The sequence below is a fragment of the Podarcis pityusensis genome, assembly GCF_964106645.2.
Source record: "Podarcis pityusensis genome assembly, chromosome: 6".
NCBI classification, from domain to species: domain Eukaryota; kingdom Metazoa; phylum Chordata; class Lepidosauria; order Squamata; family Lacertidae; genus Podarcis; species Podarcis pityusensis.
The window spans coordinates 72,167,907-72,181,965 of record NC_138030.1 but is presented as its reverse complement, the minus strand read 5'-3'; the positions used below and the strand labels follow the sequence as shown (position 1 = coordinate 72,181,965).

The 14,059-nt window shown below is 45.4% G+C and overlaps 1 protein-coding gene across 5 annotated transcripts in view; it reads right to left on the bottom strand.

Moving 5' to 3' along the window:
• Positions 1 to 3,583: 3,583 nt before the first annotated feature.
• The window catches only part of LRRC8D (leucine rich repeat containing 8 VRAC subunit D), a 76,691-nt gene continuing 66,215 nt past the window's right edge, over positions 3,584 to 14,059 (bottom strand). For all 5 annotated transcript variants that reach the window (XM_081008601.1, XM_081008602.1, XM_081008600.1 and 2 more), the window contains exon 2: positions 3,584 to 6,524. In XM_081008601.1, the coding sequence (XP_080864727.1) occupies positions 3,943 to 6,522 (2,580 nt within the window). In that variant the 5' untranslated portion in view covers positions 6,523 to 6,524 and the 3' untranslated portion in view covers positions 3,584 to 3,942. The remainder of the gene's footprint in view (positions 6,525 to 14,059) is intronic.

The window sequence follows — 14,059 nt, the reverse complement described above, 5'->3', positions numbered from 1 at the left end:
AGAAGGCCCTCGGAGCTGGATCTCAGAGTGGATACGGCTTCCGGAAGAAAGCAGTGGGTTTGGGGATCATTTTAACTGATTCATCCTTCTCTCTGCTGTCCCCTGTGAGTCCTGGAAATTTGGAGAGTTGAAGGTATCTGAACAAAAGAGGAGCCTGCTGCGTCCGGTCAACGGCCCTCACCCTGTTCTTTCGTGGTCACAGGACAGCCAGAAGAGCAGAAGACCAGAGCACTCTTGACTCCTGTGATTTCCCAGCAACTGGTAGTCAGAAGCCGTACCATCTTCATCCATGGCTAGTAGACGTAGACTCTATCTGGAAGAGTCTTGGAGGTGACAATGGGAATCTGCCCAAATCGCCTCTCCCCGCCCATCCTTCCTCCAGCAGATGTTTCTTCTAGATCTCTCTCTTGTGCGAATGAAAGGAGTCCTCCTGCTTGTGGAAAAGCAACTCCTTTAGAGTATTTCACCGCCAGGCAGTCTCAGAGTTCTTGCCACACAGCCCTCCCATACACAAAAGGAGGTTAAATTATTAGAGATAATTTAAAGGCTTTTCTAACAAAATACCCCCTGCCCCTGTATAGCTGGGTGTTCTTCTGCTAGTTAGCACACCTGGTACAGAGGGGAAGCAGGCCACACAAATGAGTCATGAACCCAGCTGAGATTTTGTAAGCCTCGGATTTAACACCAATAACTTTTAATATAAAAAAACTACTTAAGAAACAATTCGGATTATTTGTCCAGCATGCGATACAAAAGGTGCCATATGTTTTCCAGCCCTCCTGTGTCGCTCATTTTCTACAATTACGCAAAGGCTACAGGAAGGGCCTTTGTAGCAAGAATTCCATGAATGACTTTTTCCCCCCTTTCGGTAGTAGGCGATTGCCAGTTCCTTTCATTCTGGAGCCAGATTCTTAACTATTCTGCTTCAAAGAAAGGGGACTTTTATTATCAGTCCTACTTCCGGAGCATGTTCTCAAATCATGTTAGGGCACATTGTTTTCCCTCTCTCTTCCAGCAACGAAGCAGGGAGCAAATGGAATGCAGACAGTAGAGGAGTTTGGTATAGATATTTGGGAAGATGCACTCGCTGACAGCAGTACCTGTGTACTCAGCAGAAGCAGTCTTAGCACCACCTCTCTGGTAACAAACTCATTGTTCAACAAGGCAAAATAAATACAGTCTTGGGAAGCACTGTATGCATTTCATTTTGTCCCAAATGAAAACAGACGTTTTCAAATTAATTCACTCCCCCAGCCCAATCCCTTCCCTTCCCGTTTTAGCGCTGTACCTCCAGAAGCTCCCATACAACAGGAGTAATACATACAATATTCCAATCTGGATGAGGTGAGTCTTGCTGATGGTCCCCCCACCTACACCTCTTAAAAAGAATAAAAAAATAAGGGGGTGTCACAAGAGCACTCCTGATCTTGAGTGATGTGAGGGAGCACTCTATGAGTAAATAAATATTTACTACTAATAATAATAGTGGTTTAGTGTTGGTTATTGCGGTCACTCATTAAGAGGGGATGGCATTGGCACTGAGCAATAGGCGCTTGTGGCATTCACACCACCAGATTCCACGCAGCACTCACAATTGTAATAGAAATGGGGAAGGGGAGGAGAGAGAATATTTACTCGCTGACATAACAATGAGGTACGAATGCTGGAGAAAATGCAACAGAAGCGATACCTCGAAGAACAGCCCTAGGTATTTATCCAGGGCAACTGAGCAATGAAAGAAAAAGAAATGGTCACGTGCAAAGAATCAAAACTCACACTTTGAATACTTTGGAATTGGAGGGGGAATGTTTCCCAGCACAGATGTGATCCAACAAGGATGGCACCTCAAGAGGATTTAAAGTGCAACCCTATGAATCTCTATTCAGGGGAGTCCTACTGAGTTCAACTGGACCTTTTGGGTATTTGCAGGTTTGCACATCTAGATTGTATTTACGGCAAACTGACTAGTCAAGTGGGGTGTTTTTTTTGGGGGGGTGGGTAGAAACCTAGTATGTGGCTCCACCAAGTTTAATAATCTGAAGTTCTGTCAATACTGTCACTGCATTGCCTTCCAGTTGTAGTATGCTGTGATGGGGATTGTGTAGGGTGAAGGTAATCTTTGTGTGGGGTGATCTTTGGGGTGAGGTGTGGATGAGAGAATTAGCAGCTATTTAGTATTTGCTGCCCTTGGGAGGTATTTATACTGTAAGACAGGATAATTTATATTTATATATTTTTTAAAAAACAGAACCAGACCACTTTTTTTAATTCATTGCATAGGAGTGCTGGGAACTTTGCACAGAGAAAGAAATGTGCAGTATAATACACTGTCACCCACCTCAAAACTTTCCTGCCAGCTTCTACCCTACCCTGTTTTCCAGGCTCGTGTTTGCTTTGTTGGAAGGGGAATTGGTCATCCATACTCTTCCCAACATCATTTTATCTTCCTGCTGCCAAGCCGTCCATCCATATAACTCAGCTTGACACAGAAAAACGGTTCTGCTTTATAGAGTGGGGTTTTTTTTTCAGCTGATGAATTTGCCATTATTTTCTCTTCCTGGAATAAACAGTAACAAGATCAACCATCCTCGAGGAAGCAAACTTAATACGATGGTGCAAATTCTTTGTTTATGTACTCTCTAAAACTAGGCCACGGAAGGTATTGTTCTTGAATAAAGGGGTAGGGGCTCAACTACTAGATTGCAGTTTTTGTTTGTTTGTTTGTTTAAAGGCTACATTCAGCTTGAACCCAACTTTCCCAGCCATTTGTTTTAGCTAAGTGGGTTTCGATTAATCCCAAAACGGATCCATTGGTGTTTAAATTAGTCAAAACAGCAGAAGGCCTAATATGATTAAGGAACAGACCCGGACGGTGGCAGGCATCGAGACCATACTCTGCCCAAGCTCCAAAATGTGATGTTGGGGAAATTGTTTTGTTAAAAACTACTGTTCCATGGAACAGAGCTGATGCTTCATACTCCATCGCTATTGAGGTGCTGTACGCTATGCCTTTCAATTTTTATTTCAGCTGCATACGTAAGAGCTTCAGGGCATGATTTGAGGTGTTGTCTGTGCCAATGGATTTCTGTTTAGGCAAAGTGTTCTTTCTAGCATAGCTCGTCACTAACATTTGCCCTTGGTATGCTGTACTTTGGCACAGCCTGAGGCTAGCATGATATAGCAGTGCTCCCTCCTAGTCAACCCAACCTTGCATTCTCCCATGCTCTTTGTCAGAAGATTCCCAGCCTTTTTTAGTGGGAGATGATGATCGCGTTCAGGGTGTGTATCTGGGACCTACTGCATGTGAAACATCCCTTTGCTGTACATTTAGGAAACGAGATTTGCGGTCCAGAAAAGATAGCCACATGCAACATGCATGCCGCCACGAGGTTAAAATAGCAGGTGGTGGTGTATTTTCCATCCATGTTGCAAGAAAGGTAGAAATCCCTATTCCCATCCACATAGCAGAGGGCAGATGATCACATCAGACAATTCGCAACTGAATGAATGTCCAGTTTCTCCTTGCTAGATCAGCATCAGCAATACAGCACCTGTTGTCTCTAAAAGAACGCTAAAATGAACCGAGCCACTAAATGCTTTTTTATAGTAAGAAAAGGTCACCAGTTTAATCATGTACATTAAGCAGGCGAGCAGTTTGTAAACATTCAAAAGCGGCAGCATCCAAGTTACAAACATCTTTAAAGGAAAAAGAAGAAGAATCAAGATTGTTTAAGGATTTCCCTCCCCGCCCCTTCCTCTTTCCCCTCCAAAAAATTTTGAAATGATGTTTCAAAATACTACAAACACCAAACAAGCTTCTACCACCCTTGGTTAACAGTCCTTTCTTACAAAAAAGGAGTTCCGGATTCCCAACACAGGGTTTTATAACAAGGTGTACTTTTAATATAATCTACGTTAGTCACTTGGGAGTTCTACCTCTGTTCAAATCCCATTAGCAAAGGGAATGTTTGTGTCTTGGTTCAACGCTTCTTTGACCTCTGAAGGCAACGTGTCAAAGAGGTGATCTTCTACAATGAGTCCACTTTTCCTGAGAAGCCGACACAGACCCAGCGTAGCCGGGAGACGGTCTAAACAGTTCCCCTTCAACTCTAGGTGTGTTAGCTGCAAGAGCTGGCCAATCTTTTCCGGAATCGAGGTGATGCAGTTTTGCCCCAGGCTCAAAGTCCTCAGCTTGGTACACTTAAACAGCTGTTTTGGCAAAATGTCTACTTTGTTTCCGGTGATATGCAGGTGCTGGAGGTTCTGCAGAAGGCCTACCTCCAGGGGAATCACTGCAATAGAGTTGTAGCTCACATCTAAGCATCTGAGCTTCTGTAAACTGAACACTGCAGCCGGTAAGGATTCGAGTTTATTGTTGGAGAGGTAAAGCGACTCCAGGTTTTTCACGTGGGTAATGGAAGGAGGAATGATGACTATTTTGTTGTGCCACAACTTCAGGCAAGTCAGTCTTTTCAAATGCTGGAAGCTGATGACTTCTTCAATTGTGCGTATGCTGTTGGACTTCAGATCCAGCTCCTGCAAGTTGGTGAGGCTGAAGATGGCGTGCGGAATCCGCTCCAGGTCGCAATTCTGCAATTCCAGCTCTGCTACATTCATCATTTTCTTAAGGCTATTCAACACAAAGAGCTTGGTGCCGTCGTTATGGATGACAAGCTTGGTTAGATGTGGGGCCACATCTGTGATGTTGGATGGGATTTTGGTCAGGTTGCTTTTCACGTAGAGAATTTTGAGGTGCCTCAGTTCCCTAAGAGATTCAAGTCCTATCATTTTGTTGTTTTCAGAGTTCAAGTTGCCTATCAGGTACAACTCCCGGAGGTTTTTAAGTAAGTACACCCAAGCCGGGATTTCCGCCACGTCGGTGAACTTCACGTGCAGGCACCTCAGGTGGTCGCGAAGGAAGCTGAAGGCTGTTTGTTCCACCTTTGCGGGACAGTGGTAGAGGTGTAGCTCTTGCAGGTTCGTCATCTGGGAGATCTTAGCCGGGATTTTAGCTTCAGGGATCAGCTCAAGTTTCAGCACGTCCAAGTCGGTAAGATCAAACACGGCATCAGGGACCCCTGAGAGCATGAAGAGATGAAGTTCTTGCTTGTCCTGGGCGTTGCGGGAAACATGCTGGCGCAGCTTTTCGAAAGTCCACTCGTGGTTCAGGCTTATTTCCCTCAGCTTGTTTTCACTCACCTCCGACAAGAAGACACCAAACCGCTTGGAGTACAGCTGGTCATACTGGTCCACCATGTGCAAGAGAAACGCAAAGTCGTTCTTAACATCCGGAATATCGCTGAAGCTGCTCTCTTCCCTAACCTTCTCAAAGGAATACTCCTTCAGGGGTAACCGGAACAACCAGAAGAGTGTGTACAAACAGATGAAACCGTAGACGCAAATGAGGGAAATGTAACTGATGAGCAGCTTTTTCAGCATGTAAGCCATGTTGTGTGTGCATTCGAACTCCTGGTAGCCGGTCAGGTGCTCCACTTTGGGCATGCAGCTGTGCTCAAAGCTGATTTCGTTGACGAAGTTTGCCGTGTAGCAGAGAATAAATATGAACTTCACAGTTTTGATGACCGTCTGGACGACGTAGAGCTTGTATATCAAGTCGCTGTCCTCCACGTGCGCCCGGAATTTCCGTACTTTTTCGAAGAGGGCTTTGGCTTGCTCGCCATCTTTTTTGTCCAAAATGGTCATGCTCGGAACCTCGACGACGGGCTTCTCCGCTGAAAACTTGAAGCCCGTCTTGTTGATCATGGGAGTGCTGGCGCTCGGACTTCCTTCATCGCTACTGGTGGACACATGCTTGGGCAAAGACTGGGCCCCGGTCAGCCTCTGCTTATTCTCCTCAGAATCCTCACACGCCGTCTCAGACAACGCCTTTGTAGTCCACGGAGATTCAAAGCACTTCCCCAGGATGGAAACAAAGTGCTCGATCTTCGAGCAAGTTTTGGGGTATTTGAACCAAAAGTTGCTGCTGACCATTAAAATAATGGTATGTATAAGAGCTAAGTAGGGAAAGTACTTTGAATACCAAGGAAGAGCCAAGTGGTAGCACATCTGGTTAATGAAAACATATTGCTGATAATCCAAGTTAGTTTTTCGGCCCAGGGGATTTGCCTGCTCCTTCTTCTCCTCCGGACTGGCGACAGTGGAGTGCAACGGCGGAAAGGTAGATCTGCTGAGAGGTATGTCAGTTGCGACGACAGGTGCAAAAGAAACAGCCCTTCCTCCCTGCACTTCTTTGTCTTGGGCTGCGGTTGTTTCAGGTTCCGGAACAGCGTTTGTAGCTTTGGCACTCGCCGGGGAGATGGGCTGCACCTTTGCGTTGACAGCCGACTGCAGGACGGGCAAACAGACCACCTGATCTTTGGTCAGCTGCATGGTTCCAGCAAAAATGGCGACCATCAGCATAACGACTGCTAGGTAATCCATAAATACGTCCCACCATGGTTTCAGAATGCGGTACGTTGGCTGAATGTCATTAAGAGATGCAACTTCTGCAAGGGTAAACATTCCTGTAACGAGAAGGAAGAAAAAAGCAGCTGTCATTCATTGCTGGCAGATCAAATTGTGCTTTATACTCTTGAATGTAAACTTAATCCATTAGACCAGGGAGTGGCTAACCTTTTCCTTTTGGCCGAAGGCCTATATTCACCCTTGGCTAACCCTCCAATAGTGGGTGTAGCCGCTACACACACACACACACACACACACACACACACACCAACCCTCAGCTAACCCATGTAGATCAGCAAAGGAGGGGGTTATTGTGCCCTCCTTGCTCAAATGAACCATCCAATGACTGGGAAAGGAGTGAGTTGCATCCCCGTTAAAGTGGTTCAGACATCTCTGCTCAACCCAGTCCAGTATCCGCTTACTGTATTTTTCACCCCATGGGACGCACCGCCCTATAGGACGCACCTAGTTTTTTGGGGGGGGAAATAAAGAAAAAAAATATATTCCCCCCCCCCCCAGAAGCCCGAGCTGCCCCAGAACAGCCAGAACGGGTCCCAGAGCGATGCAGAAGCTGCCCGCAGTTTTAGCATCGCTCTGGCAGCTTGCGGGGCTGAGGGAGGGGGAAGCCCGAGCTTCCCCCTCCCCCAGAACGGGTCCCAGAGCGATGCCGAAGCTGCGCGCAGCTTCGGCATCGCTCTGGCAGCTTGCGCGGCTGGGGGAGGGGGAAGCCCGAGCTTCCCCCTCCCCCAGCCCCCAGAACGGACCCCGGGAGGGCAGGCAGCTCTGCGCGACCCTCCGGAGGCATTGCGGCTTCGCACCGGGCTCTGGAGGGTCGCGCAGAGCTTCTTGAAGCCTGGAGAGCGAGAGCCTCTCGCTCTCCAGGCTTCAGCGAAAGCCTGTATTCGCCCCATAGGACACACCGACATTTCCCCTTCATTTTTGGAGGGGGGAAAGTGCATCCTATAGGGCGAAAAATACGGTATATTGTTTTCCTATGCTCAGCCTTTGACCGAACTGCAGGAGGCAGTGGAAGACAGGAGTGCCTGGTGTGCTCTGGTCCATGGGGTCACGAAGAGTCGGATACGACTAAACAACAATAACATGCTCTGCCACTGCCAAAATGGGAGGGTTCTTGGGTAGCAAGAAAACCTTGTTTTTTTCCGGGGGGACGGGGAGAATCAGACCCTTAGGTCAGGGATTAGCCACTCCTGTACAAGACCTACAAATTGTTAACCTCATTCACTTGCTTTCTGAAATGAAAAAGGAAGACGCACAACCCTTTCTCTACCCATTGTGAATAGCACCCCTAAACGGATTTACTCAAGCCTGGGCAATGTTGTTTATTCTGTGAAATACATCCATCTGAAGATTCTGCCCCCATTGACTGATAAACAAACTCAAGAGTTTTAAAATCATACCAAATGAAGGACGCACCACGCCGTTTAGTTCTTCTTTATAAAAGCCTTTTTTCCCTGAAGGGAAAATGGTATTGCAAAAGGGGCATGACAAGTCATGATGGTACAATGGACGTCGCTAAAAAGCGGTTCTTAACGATTAAAAATTAGTCAACGTTTTAGAATTAATTTCTTTCCACAAAGAGCAGTTCTCAAAGCATTTGCGCAGCTCTCTTTTCAGTGATTTCAGGCTTTTGTTGTTCATTATGTTCACCGGATATGAGCTATGCAAGTATGAGAATTTGGGTGTTATGGAGAGATCTAATTTTTTTGCTTATAATTACACAGCCCAGTATGATTTCAATTTTCACCTACGTGTCTTGAAGAGCTAAGTAAAACAAAACCACACTTTAGGAAAACTGCCCCCTGCCCCCAATTCTTACAAGAAGAGCTGGCTTTGGGTTTTTCTGGAAGATAATAAGCATCCTTTAAAACAAAGAAACCTACCATATATGTTGACCTGCAACTACAAGATGATCTAACTAAATGCAAAAAGGATGCCTGCTTATTCATCACTGCCTGAACCTGAGAAAACCAGGTCTCCAAAGGAGAGACTGCAAGTACTATCAGGTGAACTGCAAGACCAGCAGTAGGGGAGATTTCACAACTAGTTGCCTAGGCAACCATCAGTTTTAAGTCTGAAATCCCATTGAGCTCGGCAGGACTTACTTCTGCGTAAACACACCAAAGAGAGGATTGCTAAGGCTATAAAAATATTTCCCCAGCTACGGTGGCCGGGAAGAGGAACTGGAAGCAAGGCAACGTGGAGGAAGGAATTCAGAATTATTCTAGTTAAATGCATTTGCACAGATTTTAGGTTTTTAACTACATCCACTTTGATAAGCAAATATTTTTTTATTAAAAAAAATTACAAGACACAGGGGAATTGTGTGTGTGTGTGTATAATTTGACAATTCACTCCCCCCCCCCGACTAAAAGGTAAAGGTAAAGGACCCCTGACAGTTAAGTCCAGTCGCAGACGACTCTGGGGTTGCGGTGCTCATCTCACTTTATAGGCCGAGGGAGCCAGCGTTTCTCCGCAGTTTTTCCAGGTCATTTGGCCAGCATGACTTAAGTTGCTTCTGGTGCAATGGGACACCAAAACCAGAGCAGTGAACGGAAAAGCCGTTTACCTTCCCACTGGAGCGGTACCTATTTATCTATTTGCACTTTTTGGGCGTGCTTTCGAACTGCTAGGTTGGCAGGAGCTGGGACCAAGCAACGGGAGCTCACCCGGTCGCGGGGATTTGAACCGCTGACCTTCTGATTGGCAAGCCTAAGAGACTCATTGGTTTAGACCACAGTGCCACCTGCGTCCCTCCACCACAGACCACAGAAATGTAAATATAGCATGAAAGCTAAGAGAAGCATGGCCAGTTAGAAAACTACTAGTCAGATCAATTTTTGGAAGCCTATTCCTCAAGTGCAAAGAAGGAGGTGGGGGAAGCTCCCTCCCTCCCCCATACAATCTAGTTCTTCTATTTAAAAAATTAAAAAAAAATGCTAGTTTTGCTCACATCTAATGGGTAGGGAGAGCAGGACAGCCTGGAAGCATTAGTGTCATGGATGGGCTGATGCAGAGTGGTGCGAGGCACCAGCTGGGGAACCCCCAAGGGAACCCCCAGGGGAAGAAGGCTCAGAGCCAGGGGGTTGGTGGTGGGACAACAATGGGTGGTCAGAGGGAGCAGACTGGGAGGAGGAAGAGTCAGAAGCTGAAGAGGCAGCAGGGCTTAGTGAGCAAGAAGAGGCTGTGGCAGAGAGCAGTCACGAATCAGAGGCAGGAGAGGAGGCGGGCCAGTAGACAGAGATGGGGCAGGCTGCTGAAGAATCCAGAGAGTCTTCCCCTTCTGCTGCGACCAGCTCCCCTCCCCACTGGTCTCCAAGAACACACAGAGTAATGAAGAGGGTGGAGCAATGAGAGACAAGACGACAGAGGCTTAGGCTGCTGGGGAGGGAACAGCGGGAGGAGCCTTAGGGAGCGGTGGGAAGGTAGGGACTTTCATTCCCCACAACCATCTCACTGGGGCAAGATCTACTGGGAAGAGTTGCTGTGATCACACTGTTCAGATATTTCCAGGTTTTCTACGGACTAGAGAAAAACTCACAGGGAAGCCCAGATTACACGTTGCCTCCAATAGTTTTGACACTCATGGTACTGAAAAGGTGCCTTGTTGTTACTTGACTATTTCAACGCAATCACATTCGTACAAGCACCAATTCTAAGCACAAGGGGCTATTTCTCATGCCCTCCCAACTAGCTTCCTATACAACTGGGAGGAACGAGTGACATGAAATACAATACAATTTTCTGGAGTGGGGAATCCTTTGCAAATCTCTCTGGAAACCACTATGAATGTAGGACAAAGGTGCGGTATACTTGACAGCTCCCTGTAATCCTCTTATCTTCAGTTTTACCAACAGCAATGCAAGAGGAGCTTTAATAACATAAACACCTGCCTTCTTTACTTTTCACATGCCCTGGGAGTAAATTATAGGGACAGAAGCAGCCCCCATTGTTTGTAAACACTCTTGACATGTGCCCATGTGATTTAAAAGAGCTGTGGAACAGTGCTGCTGGTCCCATCCATGATAAAACAGTTTGCCCCAGCTTCCCAATTGGTTCTGCCAGAAGGTTTGCACCGCACTGACCTTGCCTCTTCTCTCCATTGGCCTGGCCAGAGAGAGATCAGGTTAAGCACCATGTTCCCAGTGCACCATCTGTTACTTCCCCAAGCATGTGTTAGCTGTGAGTTGGAGAAAAGCCTGGAGTTGTGGTTGCATAGGTACACAAGCCATGTGTAGGTTTTCCCCAATAGAAACCACACACAATGTATAGATGTCAGAGGCCGAGCTAGGGGGAACTAAATGTCATTGGGTGCAGAACCAGAAGCATGGCTCTACGGTCCAGTTCATCACCTGGTTTCTTCATGTGTGCAAATTTGGGCAAGGTGGGTGATTAAGATCCATAGGTTTTATAAGCCTGTTGTTTGGCCCAAGCTCCTCCAGCTAATTCAAATTATGTATTTCCTGGGTAACTGCAGTAAAATTGGACTCCTTGAGTGTATGCAGAACATTAGGGGGTGTTGCTTTTTGTCCTAATGTTCACACAAAACCTCATCTACACTTACAATGACCGGTTATCCAGTTTGGAGAGTCCTGAAGCTCTTCCCATCTGTATGGAATTTCAACATCCTTGCTGGGACTTTGTTACCTCACCATATACCCAGATTCCAGATAATGCACAATAAGTCAAACAGATCTCTAGTGGATTCCATTGATTTCTTCCTTTCATGTACCTCTTGCCTTATCAATAAGTGATTAGTTAAAAGAGAAACTCACTAACTTTTGTCAAGAGCTTCTTGAAAATCCAGATGCTATCAGCATGTTTGTTTGTTGCTAACCCACAAGGTTGCCCCTCTCCAAATAAGGTTAGTAAGGTAAGAATTCTCTTGAAAAAAAAGGAAAGCTAATAAGTTCCTCAGCAAGGCTTATTCTTCTGTTTGGCTAACTATTGTAATCATAGAAACACCTTAAGGTGTAAAGTTAATGCCTTGACTTGCTCCTCAAATTGCTTCTTGGCCTGCCTTACTGTAGGTTTATATTTAATTTGTAAGAATTTATAATCTGTTTCTCCCTCTATTAGAAAAAAAAGTTTAATAAAGGAGGTTATCATGTGTTAGCCGCTTAACCACGTTTGTCAATTTTTTCACGTTTTGTGCCTTTTCCTATTTTCAATAGATGGCTTTACATAAACTCCCCTCCACACTTTCCTACTTCCTTTAAACTAAATCCTCCCATTCTTAATCATTTGAAATGCAGAACATTCTGGTATAATGCTTTATACACAGTTCATGTGCTTTCAGGTAAATATGAGTGGACATTAAGATGATGAAAAAGCAAAGCTACCATTTTAATTCTCAGGTATATGATGAACCTCTCAGTTTAAAAGGAACGCACATGTACCAGCCACATTTTGACTTGTAAATCAGTTTTCTGCAAGGGAGCCCCTCGATTTTACTGAGTCAGTGACCACCCTGATGCATTTTGCATACAGCAGAGAGCATTAGATTTAAATACTTGCTTGAATACCTTGGCAAAACAAAAACACACTATTTTATGATTGGCAGGTCTAAGTGCTTACCAAGCCAGATTAATTTGGTGTATTAAATTCTGTAAGTTTCTGTTAATAACCTGTGGAGGCTGGAAAGTATTTTTCATTTCATAACTCCTTCTGTAGTTCTTGGCAGGGCTCGTGAATATGATGGAGAGTTACCTTCATCCCCTCTGGTGAAAGAGCAATAAAATGTATTTTGTGCAAGAGCCAAAATGAGATTAAAGCCCGAGTCTGTGCAATGTTCATAAAGCTAGGTTTTCAAACAAAACACTCCGCTTCAACCCCCTGCCCCCAAAAACTTCACTTAAAATAAAGAAGTCTAGGGGAGAATGTTGGGGGAGTTGGTGCTTCAATTCTTAAAAGGCGTCTTGTACTGTCCTTTATTTCACCTAAGTAGCCTTTGAGTCACCTTTTCATTTTCTCTGAAGAGCATATCCACCCAACAGACTGAAGTTGCAATAACAGTCATACACAGTCGTACCTTGGTTGACGAACGCCTTAGCAGTCAAACGTTTTGGCTCCCGAACACCACAAACCCGGAAGTGAGTGTTCCGGTTTGCAAATGTTCTTTTGGAAGCCGAACGTCTGGCGGGGCTTCCGATTGGCTGCAGGAAGCTCCTGCGCCCAATCAGAAGCCGTGCCTTGGTAGTCGAATGGACTTCCGGAATGGCTTCCAAGGTACAACTGTACTTCACCATCCTGGGAAGTGTAGTTTTGAGGAGAAGGGAATACGAGGGAACTAACAGAATCCTTACTAAGCTACAATTCCTTGGGTTGCTTCTTTAGGCCACCACTCTTCTAAGCAGTTCAAGTTGGCAGTGTTAGAAACTCAGGACAGGAAGAAGAAGAGTTTGGATTTGATATCCCGCTTTATCACTACCCTAAGGAGTCTTAAAGCGGCTAACATTCTCCTTTCCCTTCCTCCCCCACAACAAATACTCTGTGAGGTGAGTGAGGCTGAGAGACTTCAGAGAAGTGTGACTAGCCCAAGGTCACCCAGCAGCTGCATGTGGAGGAGCGGGGAAGCGAACCTGGTTCACCAGATTACGAGACTGCCGCTCTTAACCACTACACCACACCAGCCACCGGGGGCCACATGTGACTACTAGGACAGTAATGGGAAACCTGTCAGTAGCTCTAATAGGAAGCCAACAGTTCTACTATAAGAGCAAAGGAATAATTGCAGCTTCATAGCAGGGCTGTTTCAAAGCTGTAGGAAAAGCTGAAACACAGTTCAGATGTAACAGCACCTGTATAGCGGGGGGAAGCGGGAAGGAAGAGAGAAGAATGAAAGAAAAAGCACTTAATCTCTTAAACGAGGCTTTGAAAAATCGAAAGAAATTACGTGCAGATTAAACAACCAGGTCAGAAAAGGAACCAGCGGCAATTAACCCATCTCAAGGCAGTAAGACAATACTGAGAAACAAAATTGCAGGCCTAGGTTAAATCAGTAAGTATAACTCTTGGTGTATAAATAGTATTGCCTGCCCAATTAAATTTCCTTTAATTAGATGTTAGGAAAACCCCCGTTAGTACAACCCCCCAAGAGACCGAGACTTTCTATGACAAAGCCTAAGTTCACAGCTATTAAAATTACTCCAAGATGACAAGCTCCTGGGTTCCTTTATTGAACTGGAGGAGAGTTGGCTTTTCATGTAAATAAACCTTCTACTCAGCTATTCCCGGGGATCATTTTATTGCACAATATATACACGCAACTGTTTCTTATTTAACAGCTTCATGTGTCGCAAGGAAGAGCCATTTTCCAGGCAATAAATCACCATAGTTTGTAGGTGACAAGTGTCATTTTGTGTGCACAGACAACTGCTAGCAGGCCTCAGGGCTATATAGCTTATAGCTCCATGAGTATCAGCCAGCATCTTTTGGCTGGCGGCTATAATATTGTAACTGAAAGATGAGAAAATTTATTTCTTGTACAAGTGCTACTAAAACATTGCATCTTCAAGAGGCTAACAGCTCTGATGAACCACAACCAACAAATCTAACTGTGCCTACGGAGGAACCA